Raw genomic sequence first — 15178 nt, forward strand, 5'->3', positions numbered from 1 at the left:
TGAGGCAGGGAGTGTCTGGTGAGAGGTACTCTAAGCTTCAATCTCTCATTTTTCTTGGCCAATGAGTAATGATGCTAATTTCTGTCTCATACATTCACATATATATACATTCATGTATGCTCTTGTGCTATTCAGTTTACTTAAAATTTGCCTTCATCATCTGACTTTTCCTCACTGTGTGTTGCTGTGTAAAATTTGCCTCACCGAGGAAGTTGAATGCAGCTCAGTGGGGCCAGGAGTGGCAGGAGGAGGTGTAGCTTGGGGGGTATACCATGATCTATGGAAAGTTTAGTGAAGTTCTGGTATCAAGGAACTTCCTTGAAATACAGAATTTGGGTTAATAATAATTGCATATTCAGGGATATCATAGCATTTGCTGTCATTGGCCATCCCTAATGTCTTTGGTTAATGGTAGGAGGCTTTCGCAACCAAGGCTGCTTCTAAATATCCCACCTAGGCTTTTGGCAGAAGCGATCTGTACAAAACACAGTGCTCCTCTTCTGCAACAAAATCAARCAAAATCCCTTATAAAAAGAAGGTGCTTTCCTGGTATGGAAGGGGAATGTAAAATAATATCAGGTTTGCATTACACATAGATAAATGCACCCTGCCCTGATCTCTCGCCAAAGCAGTAGGTTTTCTATTCCCTATCTTTCAAGTCTTCCAAACCTAAGAAATACTATAAAYACTATGGGAAGCTGACAGTGACATACATCAGGCTGTAAAATAACTTATCCCAGAGAGTGGTGAATGTCYTTTCATTTGAGTTATAAATAAGAGAAATTCTTAACATCTGACATGCACAAAGCCAAACAAGTATTAAATAATCTTTATAACATGTTTCTGATATATTACTGTTACACAGGCACTTAGACAGGTTCTTGGGCTTAGCGAAGCCCAAGTAGCAAAACTACGGCCAATCAAGAAGTAACATTTCTTAAATTCATCTCTGTCAACTGGGTACTCAGGCACCAAGATATGCTGAAACTGAGTTTTATTTACAGCTAGACAAATACCAGGAGGGCCAGAGAAAAGCCCTTTAAATGAGAAATAAAGTTAGGTGTCCTGCCTGCACTGAAACGCAATGGGATCTGATCACCTTGTCCTTGCAGGGTTCTTTGAAAATACTAACTGTAAAATGATGGCTTTTTTTTTTCTTGGTTACGCCAGAGTTAGCACGAGGGAGGTCTCTGCAGGAGGCTTCTGTAAATGAGATCAGAACTCAACCAGAAAATGCTGACATAGGCATGTGAAACATAAAAAAACTGTGTTCACTGATATCATTGCATTTTTTTCATCTTTCCTACATATTTCCATGTGCTGTTTTGGTTTTATCTGCAGTTTTTAATTTGATCTGTATTTTATTGTAATTTACTTTTATTCTCAGTCTATTTACAGAGAACAAAAGAATGTGCACCGTAGAACAGTAGAATAATACTGTTTATTTTCACAACTTTGGAACTATCAAATAACTCACAAGTCACAAAGTGGAACCGTGCCTGAAGTAGGTTAGGTCATCTCAAGTATGGGGAAACAAACAGAAATATCCCATTCTTCACTATTGTTTATTATATTTATACCACTTGGGAGTTTCAACAATACCACATATATAAAACACTTGTTCTTGCTTTCTGTGCTATTCAGAGTTTCCTCCAGGATCTTTGGTGCTTTTTTCATCAGGACAGTGCAATGTTGCTATGCTTTAGTGACTTTCTCCACTGATTTAGCAGAAATGTAAGAAATGGCCCCTAGGAATGAGCCAGGGGTGCTGAAAAGGACTTTTTGTTCTCTGAATGCTTCTATGTTTAAAAATGGTTCTTTTGAGAGTTTTAACTAGGCTGCTCTACTTCTTTCCTTATTTCTCTTTCACAGACACCCACAACTCAGTCCAGCAGGGAGACCAAAACCAGAGCTACTGGTATGAAAGGTAGCTGCACTGTCCCATCAAATCCACAACTGATTTTAATACAGCACCGTGAACTTAAATGGGAAGTTCAAACATGAATGTCTAAGTTCACACATACCTGGCTAAATCCCGTGCTTTCAGAAGCATTACTGTTTTTTTATTTTCACCTGCAAAGTGCAACCCCTTCAAGAAGCCTCCGCAAAGGATGGCTGCTCAGCCTTGGCTGCAGGGGCAAAGGGGGCAGCCTGCCTGGAGTCCCCTTCCCGCTGTGCCCTGATCATGGCTTAAGAGGTCCAGGGTCCTGCTGAAGGACCCAGCAATGCAGGAACATCTAACTCCCTCCCGGCTTGCTGGAAAGCAGGGACCTGTTAAATGCAGTGATCTGTCAGTTGTATGCAGGCTGTTAAATTCTACAGTTGTGACATCTAAGAGCTAGCAACAGGAGCAATCAGTCTTCAGGCTATTTCAACAYAGGCCTTTGTAAATTCAATTGCTGAAATGTACTCCTCATTTTCCTGGAAAACTCAGACTTAAAGTGAAATCTTKCCCATAGTGCTAAATTCCTAGAAGCTACTGTTACTTTTTAAAAGGAGCTTCTACTTAGCAGCCCAATTTGGTGGCCTGGCAGTTTTGGTAGGGAACTTTTAATGCGCTGGGCACTTCAGACACAGGAAGATAGCACCTTTGGAGTCCTTCCTGTAAGTTCAGGGCTATTTGAAATAATTCCTATATTCGAAGTATAAATAATACAGTGAGTAAAAAGGAAGGACAAACATGACTCTCATTTGGGGACTTTCTCGTGCAGTCCTGCCTTTTTTCTCCCTTGCTTTGGAAAGCAGCGATGGTTCTTCTGCTGATAAAACTGCCAGGATTCGATTGCTGCTGCTGAGGGCAAATAGCAATGACTGGACTCAGAGCCAGCCCCTGCTGTAGTGCGTTTGTCTCAGAACTCATTCCAGAGGKGCTGAAGTAGCTGGAGAGTGAATTAACAGGTAGGCAGAGCAGACAAGAGAAGCACAGGCAGAGTCCTGAGCTGTGGGGGCTATGCTGGAGGCAAGGCTGGGGCAGAGAGCAAATCCAGGCCATAGGCGGGCAGTCAGAAAGGGGAACCCTGTCCACATGGGCGGGGGCTGCTGCCCCCACCAGGCCCTGGGAGATGAAGGTGCTGAAGCCTTCATCAGCTACATGGACAGGTCGCTTCTGACTGCTCAGCGGAGGGGAGCGCCAAGAAGGGTCAATGGGGGAAGAAGCACACGGGTTGCAGAAGCAGCACTGCAGTTGCAGGGAAGGTRGGTAGACATACATTTTGGCAGCACACATATTTTCCACCATAAAAGATTTTATTCCCTGGTGCTGGTATATAGGTAGATGTGGAGGTTTCAGTTAAATCAAGGTAGAGAACTGGCCTTGATTATGTGKGCAAGGGCATGGCAGTAGGCTGACATATCAGTATCATGTAAGATGTGATCTTGCATTTTTGCAGAGGTGCAGAATTTATCTACGTGAAATGCAAGAAAGAAACGGAGAAACAGCTGCTTCATCTGGATCACAGTTCCTGCCCAGGGCTGCTCTTGGGATGGTGTGTCCACGTACTGCTCCTTGCTCCTTTTCCTAGTGTTGCATCCAGAAGCTTAATTTAGCCTTTAATGGACAGTTCTATCACCTAATTTACAAAAATAACTCCCTATCTCCAGAAAAAACAGCACCATAGGCCAAATACAGGCAAGGCACACATTCACTGAAGCCAATAGCCTGAATATGGCTTAGCTTGTCATGYGCTAGTCGAGGTTGCAAAATCAACGTGGTGAGCGTTGGTTTCTTTGGTGTAAGCCTTGGTACTTCTCTAAGAAAGCTGACAAAATTTATTCCTGGAAAAAAGCCAGATTTTATAAACTGGAGAATATTACTGTGCGAATCAAAATGTTCACATGGCATTATCCCAAATCTCATCCCATATTTATTTTGGAAATTATTATATCTGGAAAATGGGAAACCTTCCAGTTAATTCTCTTACCTTGTAATACCAGCAAACATAAGGGTATTTTAAGATCATTCCCTATTAAAAAAAGAAATAAAAGAACTAGTAACATTCATCACTGTAAGCCATTAAAAAAAATCCTTCTTCATATAATGTAGTTGCTAAAGGGTCCCTCTTTGCTTGAATAAAAATAAAACCAGCAAGACAAAACAAATCACTAAAGAATCAAACAGCTCAGTTTATGGCCATTRACTGCCATTCTAGACAGCCTTTTCAAACAGCAGGGATAAACACAAGGGGAAACTGTGCTGTAACCTTGTGATTTACTTCTGTAAAGCAAATAATGTGCTGAACTTGCTATTACTCCCTGATCTTGAGAAGAAATGAGGATGGGTGAAGTTGGCTATCCTGAGACACATCTGTAAAGGTATAAAACTCCAGGCCTTATCAAAGGTTTAAAAGTGCATTTTTTAAATAGATTCCCTGGCCACATTCTAACAATTCCCTGGACAACACAAAGCTTAGAAACATCTTTAAGTTACTATGCAGTTTACTGAAGGAAGTATAAGGTGCTGTGCACACACACAATACCTGTGCAGAATAAAAACAAGGATTAATTAGATCCCTAACAACTTTCTGTCATGATTTCATACAATTTTAAAAAAATACAGATGGTAAGAGAATAGAGGAGAAAAGCAGTAAGAAAGAAAGAGTGAGCAAAGAAGGGAAAGAAGTGATAGCAGAAACATTCTGCGGGAAAGCGCAGTTCTTACCAGACAAGGGTTACTGCCAGAAGCGCAGATCAGGCACYTAGAGCAGCGTGAGTAGCCATGAAAGGTTGGATCACCTATCCCAAGGGAGAAAACAAACACATGGCAGAAGAAGCACACAAGTTTGAAAGCAGTATGTTTGAAATCACAGAGGGCAAAGCATTGCTTTTTTTTTTTTCCAAGTTAAAATGTTTCCAGATTGATATGATATTTAAAGATGCTTAGAAAGAAGAATTCCCAGATCCCAATGCAGCTGGAATGCAAAACGTGAAGTTCCTTGTTTGTCCTATTTCCAGTGCCTCTTTTTTTTTTTTTTTTTTTTTTTTTTTTTTTTTTTTTCTTCCAATTAGCTATATACTCTACCTTGGATTCCCAACTTCCTAACACTGCCACCTGCACCCTGAGAACACAGAATTCTTCTCACCTCCAGCTACCAGCACAGGTTGAGAGATGTGTAAGCTCACTTGCAGATATCAGATTTGGCAGATGCTGAAGATATTAGCAGAGACTGCTGAGATTGACAGATCCACTGAAACCTGGAAAAACAGGCACTTCTCCATTCAGCACCTGCCCCTAAAGGCATCTGATCCCCCATTTCAGYGGTTCTCATCAGTGCAAGCTGGTGGACTGCGGTGCTGAGACAGCTACAGGCTCTTGCTTGAGATYGAAAAGTCCAAATTTCAGGTTCACCAGGGACTTGTGCTGCAAGCTGCATTCGGGAGTCTTGATCCCAGCTGTAAGGTAACGGGATTGTCTAATGCAGTCAGAGATGTTGGCCACATCACTCCTTTCTGTGGCATGAGCTACAGGAACTGGGATATCGTAGCTGTCTTGGCTTAATGAGGCTCACGTTTATCTTGGAACTTTCTGTCAGCCTGAATTGTTATTCAGAGAATATCTGAGTCTATCTGTCGGTCTAAGAGGGGAGCAGGAAACAACCTTGAGCACACGGCTGCCCAGTCACACACACTGTGCAGTGTTAGCTCACTCTCTGGCTTGGTTTTTGGGACTGTTCTGAGTGACTCTCTCCAAGGTAAACTGGTTAGTACTGAACAGCGTAAACCACACTGGCCCAACACCAAGGAACTGATTCCTGGCCTGCTATGTGGCCTGCTGTTCCCAGGACACAGCCTTATTCATGTGACCAAGTCAGCTCCTGAAAAATCTGAGAAAGTTAAGGGGGTAAAAGGTGCTCAACATTTTCTTAGGTTCAAGCAACTCTGTCCTACTCTGAAATTGATTTATCCCAGTTCCAATCAAGAGAGTTTCTTCCATGGCACAGTACCCTGGGAGGGCGTCCAATGGGTTACCAGCTGCAATCTTGTGCTGCTTTGCCCTGCGGTTTCTTCCCAGAATAGGGCCTTGCAGCACCCCAGGCCCAGTGCCTGCAGGAAGGTCAGGTCTGTGTCACCTTCTTCACTGGTGCTCAGTCGGGCTCGCCTGGCTGGCCCAGCAACACAGATCTGAAAGTCTCCATCTCCGAGCACACTATTCAGTCAAATCAGGGCAGCTGGAGCATTGAACAGAATCTTTGCTGGGGTCCTCCTTTATCGCTAGGCATTTTAACTCACCACACAGTCCAAGACATGTCCTCCTAGGACTGTGTGTAGAAATGTGTGTCAGAAGCAATATCATTAGCTCATGCACTAGCACTGTGCTTGCCATAGCTCCCTGCCCACAAGCACAAGGGAAGAAGTGAGCTCTAAGCCCAGAACAGTCTAAAATCCAAAACATGCAGACACAAGAGCCAGAATCCGTATCTCAGCAAGTGCTGCCTTTGCTGCCCAGCGTACTCCCTAACGGAATTCTGCAACATCAGCTATAGCATCTCTAGGAGAAGAACTTGGAGGCATTCTGTAAAGTGAAGGAACTATTCCAAGCTCCTGTTTACAGGGTAGTTCGATGATCATTTGCTTTGCTTCTTATTTGTCTTGGGGGATAAATCTGTCTCTAGGGGAGTTCTTGAAATAACTGGCTGGACTTCTGCAGAGAGCAGATTCACTCCTTCTGAACTGAGCGCTTGTAAACTGTAACTCAAAAGAATTGTAATGTAAAATTGTAGGTCCAGGCACTTTTGGACTCATACGTCAAACTGGATCCCAATGCCAGTTTTGCAACTGGCTCCTTGAGAGCAGCTCAACAATAACCATGCAATTCCATCACTGCCTTCACAATTTTGCAAGCAACCACATCCCCCCCAGCTTCTCTCCAAACCAGAGAGAATCCACTTGTCTAGCTTCTCTTCATAGAGCAGCTTTTCCCACCTCCTTGACCATTTTCTCTGCCCCTTTTTTCAGCTCCACTGTGCGAGAAGGTCTGTGTGCTACACAGAGGCCACGCTGTTCACAAGCTGCGGGTGCCCTGAGGTGCATCACCGAGGCGCTGCCCCCACAAGCCCTCCTTGCACTTGGCTGCCCTTCCCGGCTGTGAGTGACACGGGGCGACAGAGCCGGGGGCAGCTCTCGGCGGCGGCCGCGCCACCTCCTCCCGCCTCGGAGCCCCTAGCTCGGCGTCCGGCGGCGCTCGGGCCCTTCGCGCCCGCGTCCCCGGCGCTCACGGGGGCCGCTCCGGCCGCCCCGCACCGTTAGCTCGGCGCGCCGCTCCGCCAGCGGCGGCGGGAGGGATCGAAACGCGCAGGAAGGGCCGCGAGCTACGCGCGGCGGAAGCGCCATCTGCTAACGGGGATGAGCGAGGGCGGCGCTGAAAAAAACGGCGCACCGGCGGCGGCTCCAACGGCTCTAACGGCTCCAACGGCCGCCGGGAGCGCTCCCGGCAGCCCGCGTGCCCGCCCCCCGCCGCAGCGGATTGGCTGCGCGCGTCACGCGAGGCGCAGAGGGGAGGGGGAGTGGGGGGGGTTGCCCGCGAGTAACCCCGCGGGCGCGCGCTCCCCGCCCCGCGCGACCTTTCTCCCGCATCGGCCGTGACGCGGCGGGCGCGGGCGCGCGCTCCCCGCCCCGCGCGACCTTTCTCCCGCATCGGCCGTGACGCGGCGGGAGCGCGCGCGCCCCCCCGCAGCACACACGTCAAGATGGCGGCGCTGAGCAAGTCCATCCCCCACAGCTGCTACGAGATCGGGCACACCTGGCACCCGCGCTGCTCGTGGGCCGTGCTGCACGTCACGCACGGCGCCCTCACCGAGTCGCTGCGCATCTACGGCACCCTCTACCTGGTGGGTCGGGGGACTCCGGTGGAGGAGACCGGAGGGACGGGAAGGACATGGGGGGTGGGCAGGACGCGGACGGGGGGGACATGGGGGAGAAGGGCAGGAGGGACATGAGGTGGCAGAGCGGAGGAAGGGCAGGGGGGACATGGGGGAGGCCGGTGGGGGGGCAGAGCAGAGCGGGGGCGGGAAGGGTCAGGGCAGGCGGACACGGTGGGGCAGAGACAGGAGAGGAGCCGGGCAGGGAGCAGGGGGAGGGCGGCAGGGACGAGGGGCCTGGCCGCCTTTGGCAGGGAGGAGGCAAAGGCGGTGGGAGAGCCGGCCTGCGGGAGCACGTGTCCCTGCTGGAGCCGGGCTGGACCAGGCGATCCCCGGAGGTCCCTTCCAACCTGTGTGACAGGGGAGGTGTCAGGCCTGGCCTGCAGGGCACACCGGACAGGGCCCTGGGGGAGCCTGGCTTGGGTTAGTGAGGAAGGACGTGAGGGGAGAAGGTGCGAGGGTTGTTGAGGAGGAGGAAAGGGAGAGGATTCCGGGAGAGGGAGGATGGGAGGGATGTCAAGGGCAGCCTGGGCCGGGGCAGAGAGGAGCAGCGCAAAGCAGGTGTTTGGGGGGAGCCTGGTCCTGCTGGGGGTGGGTGTTGTTGGTGTTGGGAGGGAGAACTTGGCTTGGGGAGGAGCTTTGATGCTCTGGAGGGGATCCTGGTGGCCGAGGAAGAGGTGTGAGGAGTGTGAGTGCAGGAGTGTGACTGGCTCCCAGCGTGGGAAGAGACCAGGGCTGTGGAGGGCCTGACGCTGCCAGCGGAGGGTGAATCTGCTTGGGGGGGAGCGGGGGGACTCTCCGGTCACCTCATTGTCCTGATTCCTCAGTACCCATGAAACAGGAACAAAAAGCCTTCCTAAATGCTAGTGCCTTTAGCAGGAGGAAGAATAAAGTTGCTATCACCAGGGAAATAAAAATCTTGGTAATCAGTGGGCTACCAGGCAAGACTGCAGTGAATATCGAAGAAACTAGACTGAAAAATAGTTTAAGGTTAAGGGTTTAACCTTAGGCATGAGGTTAAGTAGTCTGAGGGAATCCTACAGGTGAGGTGTGTGAGTGTGCTGTTAGACWTGGTTATATCACCGCAGCTGCAGGTGGCTGTGTTCCAGCAAATCAGGGTGTAGGTAGAGGAGCTCGCATCCGTTTGAATCCATCTGTGTAAACATATCCTGGGAGCTGACTAATTTGGAATTGCCGCAGGTCGGGTGAGTGCATCCTTTGTCCCTGCCTGCACGTTTCTGCAGGGTTGGTACCGGTGCTTGGAAGAGTGAGCAGTGCCCTGGATACCGAGCTGGCTGCAAACAAAGTATGAGGAAAAAAGGGGAAAAAAACCCAACCCTTGRGTTTATATTGTTCAGCTCTGCACCAGCACTGGTGCCACAGAGCGCTCGGCCCATAGCGAAGGGCAGGGGAAGGAGGAGGGTGGCAGCAGGCCTGGCACGGCTGGGACCCCCTCAAACTGTGCCTGGAATCAGGACCGGGACCCTGCAGGGCTGTGTGCTGAGGAGTGCTAAGGAGCACTGCAGGGCTGTGTGCTGAGGAGTAGATGAGTAACTTCCTCTGTGGCAGGCTGGACTTTGCAGTTGTCGTGTCTAGATGAACCTTTCTACATTGGACTGGCACAAACAGAAGTGGCAGCTCTTTGTGTGAGCAGTGAGCTGGACTGGGAAATGAATACAACTAGAAAAAACATCTCCCCTCTCCAGCTTTCCCCTCCCTGCCCTCTTTTCTTCCCTCTCCCCTCTTTCCTCCCAGCTATTTATCCTTTGTATCTAGGTGCCTTTCCAGTTTAGTGTGCAGATGTGTAAATACCAGCACCACGAGGGAATGGGCACACAATGAGCCACCAGGGTGATGACAGTCTCTCAGATCTGGCTCGAGTTATAGCAGCTTAAACAGTGCTGTCATTAAATCAAAGCAGGGGCATTGCTGGATGAYTTTTTGCAATAATCAAGCCTACTACGTGGTTATTCTTACCGTCATTGTAATTCACTCCCTTGTGAATTGTGAGTTAGAAGAAAGTTCTCTATTTCTTTCAAAAAAGTATGTGTGTGTGTGTATACATAAATACATGTGTATCTAAAAATAATTTGCTCTGTTTTGTATTTTGGCCTCATAAAYGGTTAAATCTTGTTACAAATCCAAGGTAGAGTGAGAACTTTTTCAACCAGTCAGTGTCATAATGCATTGTATAATATCTGCATAAATTTTCATGCTGTCTTGTTTACAGTGTTTAATTTCCTTAAATTTCTCTTGGCCATGTTCAATGTATTGAGTACTTTAATCCAGATTTCGTGAATAGCAGATCTTCTCTGCAGTCTTGCTGCCCCTAAAGAGGGAGAACCACCTCGCCTTGCTTTTCCCAGAGCCACGTAACTGTACTCATCCTTTGTGGTGCTCTCCGACCTTGTTGTGGCTCCTGTGGTGCAAATTCGATGAATTCATTAATCCCAAATAGGTTACTACACTCTGTTTTTCTTCAGCTGGGTTAGTTTTCAGCTGCATTAGTGAACTGAATGACTGATAAGAGTGATTTGATGGRTGTGGGAGACAGAATAAGGTAAAGAGTGAAAGGGTGTGAGGGGTGGCGGAGGACGAGTGGGAAGCCTCATGCATTAAGTAGCTTGGCAGGGAAAGAGCCCYCCTCAGTTAATAGTCACTAATGCAATTCTTTATAGGACTTAAAGCTGTGTTTGAAAGACCTCCATTTGTGAATGGAATTTCACAGCATGTAGCACAAACCTTTAGTCATTTTGAGTAGTCTTAGATTAATGTAATTGGATGAATTTTTCAGAATGTTTCTAGAACTACTTAGTGCTAGCCTTTTTTGTAGTACAACATCAAAAAATTGCACTTAATATTTCTCTTCCAACATTGTAAAATGGCTTCTCCTTGTTTGCTACTCCTGGTGCCACAAGCTGATGGCAAAGGGAAGTAGGTATAAACAGTTTCCTCTCCCAGAAGCTTGTGTGAAAATGAATTAGAATMAATAGCTGAAAATAAACTGGTAATATTGGAAACATTTGGTCCCTCTGCCAGCTGGCTGTTGCTCTGTAGTACTTGAGGTGGCCGTCCCAAGGTGGGAGCCTGAGRCTCTGGCAGGGTTATGTCAGTAAGTTGAAGGGAGGAAAACAGGGTTCCTTGCTTGCTGCCTCGGAAGCACTGCAAGTCACCTCTTGTTCCCAAGGAGTCTTCTACAGTTTGCATCTGCAATGCCTAATTCCCCAGGTATTCCAGCACTGAGAGCGGCTTGATGCCTGGTATAACTAAGGTCTACAGGAAGCCCASTAAAGAGGGGTTTTCTGGTGAACTTATAGCCACAATGTTCTAAAGTATAGATGATGTAAAAAAAAAAATCTTAAACATTTGCAAAAACTAGGTTGTTTTTATGAAAAAACTCTTGGAGCAAAATCTTKTTGCAGTCTTCATTAAAAAAAATCCTTTATTACTCATGGGTATAAACTGAAGCAAAGGAAGTTYCATCTCCATGTGATGAGGAACCTCTCTGCTGTGAGGGTGACAGAGCCCTGGAACAGGCTGCCCGGGGAGGTTGTGGAGTCTCCTTCTCTGGAGGTCTGCAAAACCCACCTGGACACCACCCTGTGYCCCGTGCTCWGGGTGTCCCTGCTGGAGCAGGGGGTTGGGCTAGATGATCTCTAGAGGTCCCTTCCAACCTGAACGATTCTGGGATTCCTGGAAAATCCCAGCTGTGTGAAACTTGATGGGATTCTAGCCAAGCTCTTCCCTCACCCAAGTCAAGCTCTGTTCTGACTTTCCGTCCTTCAGCACTGTGTTCTCTGTCCTCAGCCATCACCCCTTATGCTGTTGTCTTTCGCACCTAACATCTCATGCGTTTCCTTCTTCCTGTTTGTCTTTACTCCTGAATAAAAAGAGAACYGTCCCCTTAGTGCTCTGCGCTGATTAACTGTTAGCTTTCCCCTGGCTTGGATTYCAGGTGTTTTTCTCTAAGACTAATGTGCTGTCAGGTAGTGTTAGCTTTATAGCAGCAGCGATGCCAGCTGCTCTGCATGGCCCGTCTTCAGGAGCAGGGATTGTTCYGTCAGCTGTTGGGCATTGTCACCAGAGTTTGCTGTTCCACCCTCCTTAACGATCTTCAAGACTCATTTTATTTTTAATAATTTTCATTTTCTTAAATGCCAATCACTTCAAGATCCTTGTCCTACTTAACATTCCAGTTCTGATACAGTCTTTGGCACTGTTAGACCATTAAGTGTGCATGTTCTTTCTTAAGCTATATTATTTATTTTGTAAGTCCCCTAGGGCAGCATTTTCTGTAACATTGCTAAAGATACATTGCTGCAACTGGGTAAGATTTATTTGTTTTTTTCTTTGCTTCCTGTATGGACAGGAGAGGGAAACTGATGGTAGTTAACAGCATGGGCCAGTTAGTCTTGTGCATGACTGACTGGTCATCTTGCAGAGCAGTCTCTGATCAACAAGAGGCAATAACAGCAGTAAACCCATAGTTATCAAGCTAATGAATAATTTCAAAAGTTATTGGGTGGATAACTGAGATATCAAGCTAAAGATCAAGGTGGGACAGAACTAAAGTGCAATTTATATCTTGACTGGTGTCACTTAATTKTATTGGCCATATCTACGTTGCTGGAGATCAGCCTCAAGGCCAGTGGACCAAGTGACTGAGTACAGGACCTTATCTCTGCTCTTTCAGGCTGCCTGTTTCTACAGCTCTTTTCTTTAGGAGCTATATGGGTTGGTCCTGGGCAAAATAAGGGAATAAACTAACACAAAAACCATCCTGTTTTCTCTGTCAGCAGAGAAGTAGTCACAGTGTGCCTAAGATGCATGAGAAGGCTCTGCTATCCAGGTTATACAAATATATATATATGTATATTTATATATGTGTGTGTGTGTATATATATATATATATATAAAATCAGGTATACAATTCCTGGTTGTGTTAAAACCTAATCAGATGCTGGTTTTCRGTTGTGCAGTGGACCCTTAGGTGTTTGGAGGTAGAATAGGGAGATTAAGAACAATGTTACTCCTTCAGTGTTCTTTATGGGTTTAGACCATCAAGAAGMCTGACTCTACTGTGAGAACCTGCCGTGCTGGGTTGCTGTAGCACTAGCTGGGTTGTGCTGAGGTGTCTCATGTCTATGCAGTGTTTGATGTCCTGTATCTCCGTGCTATGCTATGAGTGGCATGCAGTGCCCTTCAGCATGCCCCTTGTCTTCAGACCCTGCTGGAAGGCACCTTAACTGTGACCATGAACAGCTTCAGTGTGGCAACCAGGTCGATCCCTTAGTCACGTCTTCATCCAGGCTGTAGTTGTTCTGTTCTGTACAGTTGGCTTTGAGGACAGACCAGTAAAAGTCTTTGTAGTTCCCTATAAATTTAAAAACAAAGTGAAAAACAGGTCTTTTATTAAAATTATTGTGTTACAAAAAGTTTGAAAACCTTTAAAAGAATCAATCGATTTAACTGGACTAAAGAATTTATGCTCCAAATCCAAGGAGTGAGCTGTAGCTTGCATTGTAAAGAGGGAGAGAACAGGGAAGGCCCCAACTCTGCGTGACTCGAGAGACATCCTAATAAGGACACTATAAATACAAGAAACCAGCAAAAGTGGTTAAAAGGGCTGTCAATGAAACATAGATATGTTGGTTCAGCTGTGTTGTACAGTGCAGAATTTCAGAGGTAAAACAAAAATTGCTGAAAATTATGCTGAGTTAGACATTTCAAGGGGAATGAAAAATGACACTTTAGGCATTTAAGTGAGAGAAATGACAAAGATAGGCTACAATGAAATGAGAATATCAAATTGAATGCACTTTAAATGTTGTTCAAGGAGTACGAGGACTCTCATTCATGATTTTTCATGAGGGAGAAGCGGTAAAGAATATACTGCTCTCCTGCCCCCCGTGATTGTCCTCACAGAGCATCTGACTGAGGTGACAGAGAAAGCCAGTGCAGAGGGGCACGCCGTCTTCCTCAGAGTATTTCAGGAAATCAATAATTCAAAAGTCTGGAAGCTTTTCACAAGTTTGGCAGTCCGTGAAATCATGATGGGATGAGTTTGTTGAGGAACAGTAAATCTGAATGTTTAAGAGGGACCGTGAGAAAGGAGACATTGATTTGGTAGCAGTGTCTTTCAATGTGCCTGACTATATTTTTGAGCATAATTCCCAAATGCTCAAAAAAATCATTTTTACAAGCAGTGCAATCAAGTTCTTAAAATTCTTACAAAACTGGCAACAATTATAAAACAATATACAAGGACRTGTATTTTTGGAAGAAATCTGACTTCAGTTTCTCTACCTGTCATTTAAAGTTATCTGAGTTACTTTCTTACCTGGTTTGCGTACTGGAGAGTGCTCCTCCTCTTTTACCATGTGACAGAAGAGTGTACATTTTTCCATAGCTTTGTAATGACTTGCAGGGCATATATTATATAAAGTAGACAACATTATTGATAGCCTCTAAATTTTCATTTTAAACCTGTTTAAACATGTACGTAAGCTCTTGTAAAACATTATAGGCTTTGAACATCCTTCTGACGTGTTCTAAAGACAACAAGTTTGTACAAACGAGGAGGATGTGAACTTAATAGTAGTGAGTGAATTTTCTGTGGAATCAGGGCAAGTTCTGTGGGTTTTTCTGAGCCTGCCATGGGACCCATCAGCCTGTGAATATGGGTCRGTCAGTGAGTAATATTAGTGAACAAGCCTTTTGGTGCAATTTCTGCTGTTAATGACACAATTAAGAGACATAGGTGAAAATTGCTGGAGTTGAGAACTTAAGTTATTGTGGTTGGATGATGTAGTATGTAGGATACATCCTACATCCATATTACACTTAAAATAAGGAGGCCTGTTTGATGCCTTTCGTCATGGAAAAACTTGTCTTTCATCCCGGCGGTAATTTTCTTCTGGGACACACTGACAGCCTAGCTCGTATTTTTTTTTCTTGCATTAGAGTATATAATTGTGTTTTAATAAGAGGCAGGCTACACCCTGTGTTGGAAATATGTATACTGTCCCACARTAAGGAGAGATTAAACTAGTTTTGATTTCTTACTTTTACGAGATTTATAAGCACTATTAAAAAAAAAAGTGGCAAGCAGATAGTAATCTGAATCTGCTTGGCTGTGTTTTCATAATTATTGTTTTTGAGGGTCAAAATGCAATTGTGTAAATTACATATTTAATGATACAGAAATAGTTAGTGAGCAGCTTTGTTAAGACTTCAGACATAAAATACTTGAAGTCTTAGAATTCAAATCATCATTGAAAACGTTTTTGCCTTTAACTGACCAGTGCATTACTTTAAGTTCTTTC

At 45.7% G+C, this 15178-nt stretch overlaps 1 protein-coding gene across 1 annotated transcript in view; it reads left to right on the forward strand.

Moving 5' to 3' along the window:
• The first annotated feature begins 7682 nt into the window (after positions 1 to 7682).
• The window catches only part of TMEM135 (transmembrane protein 135), a 152888-nt gene continuing 145392 nt past the window's right edge, over positions 7683 to 15178 (forward strand). Inside the window, exon 1 of the mRNA XM_026034922.1 lies at positions 7683 to 7823. Coding sequence (XP_025890707.1) covers positions 7683 to 7823 — 141 coding nt within the window. The remainder of the gene's footprint in view (positions 7824 to 15178) is intronic.

Source organism: Nothoprocta perdicaria, unplaced genomic scaffold (assembly GCF_003342845.1).
Source record: "Nothoprocta perdicaria isolate Ctin4 unplaced genomic scaffold, notPer1 scaffold_152, whole genome shotgun sequence".
NCBI lineage: Eukaryota > Metazoa > Chordata > Aves > Tinamiformes > Tinamidae > Nothoprocta > Nothoprocta perdicaria.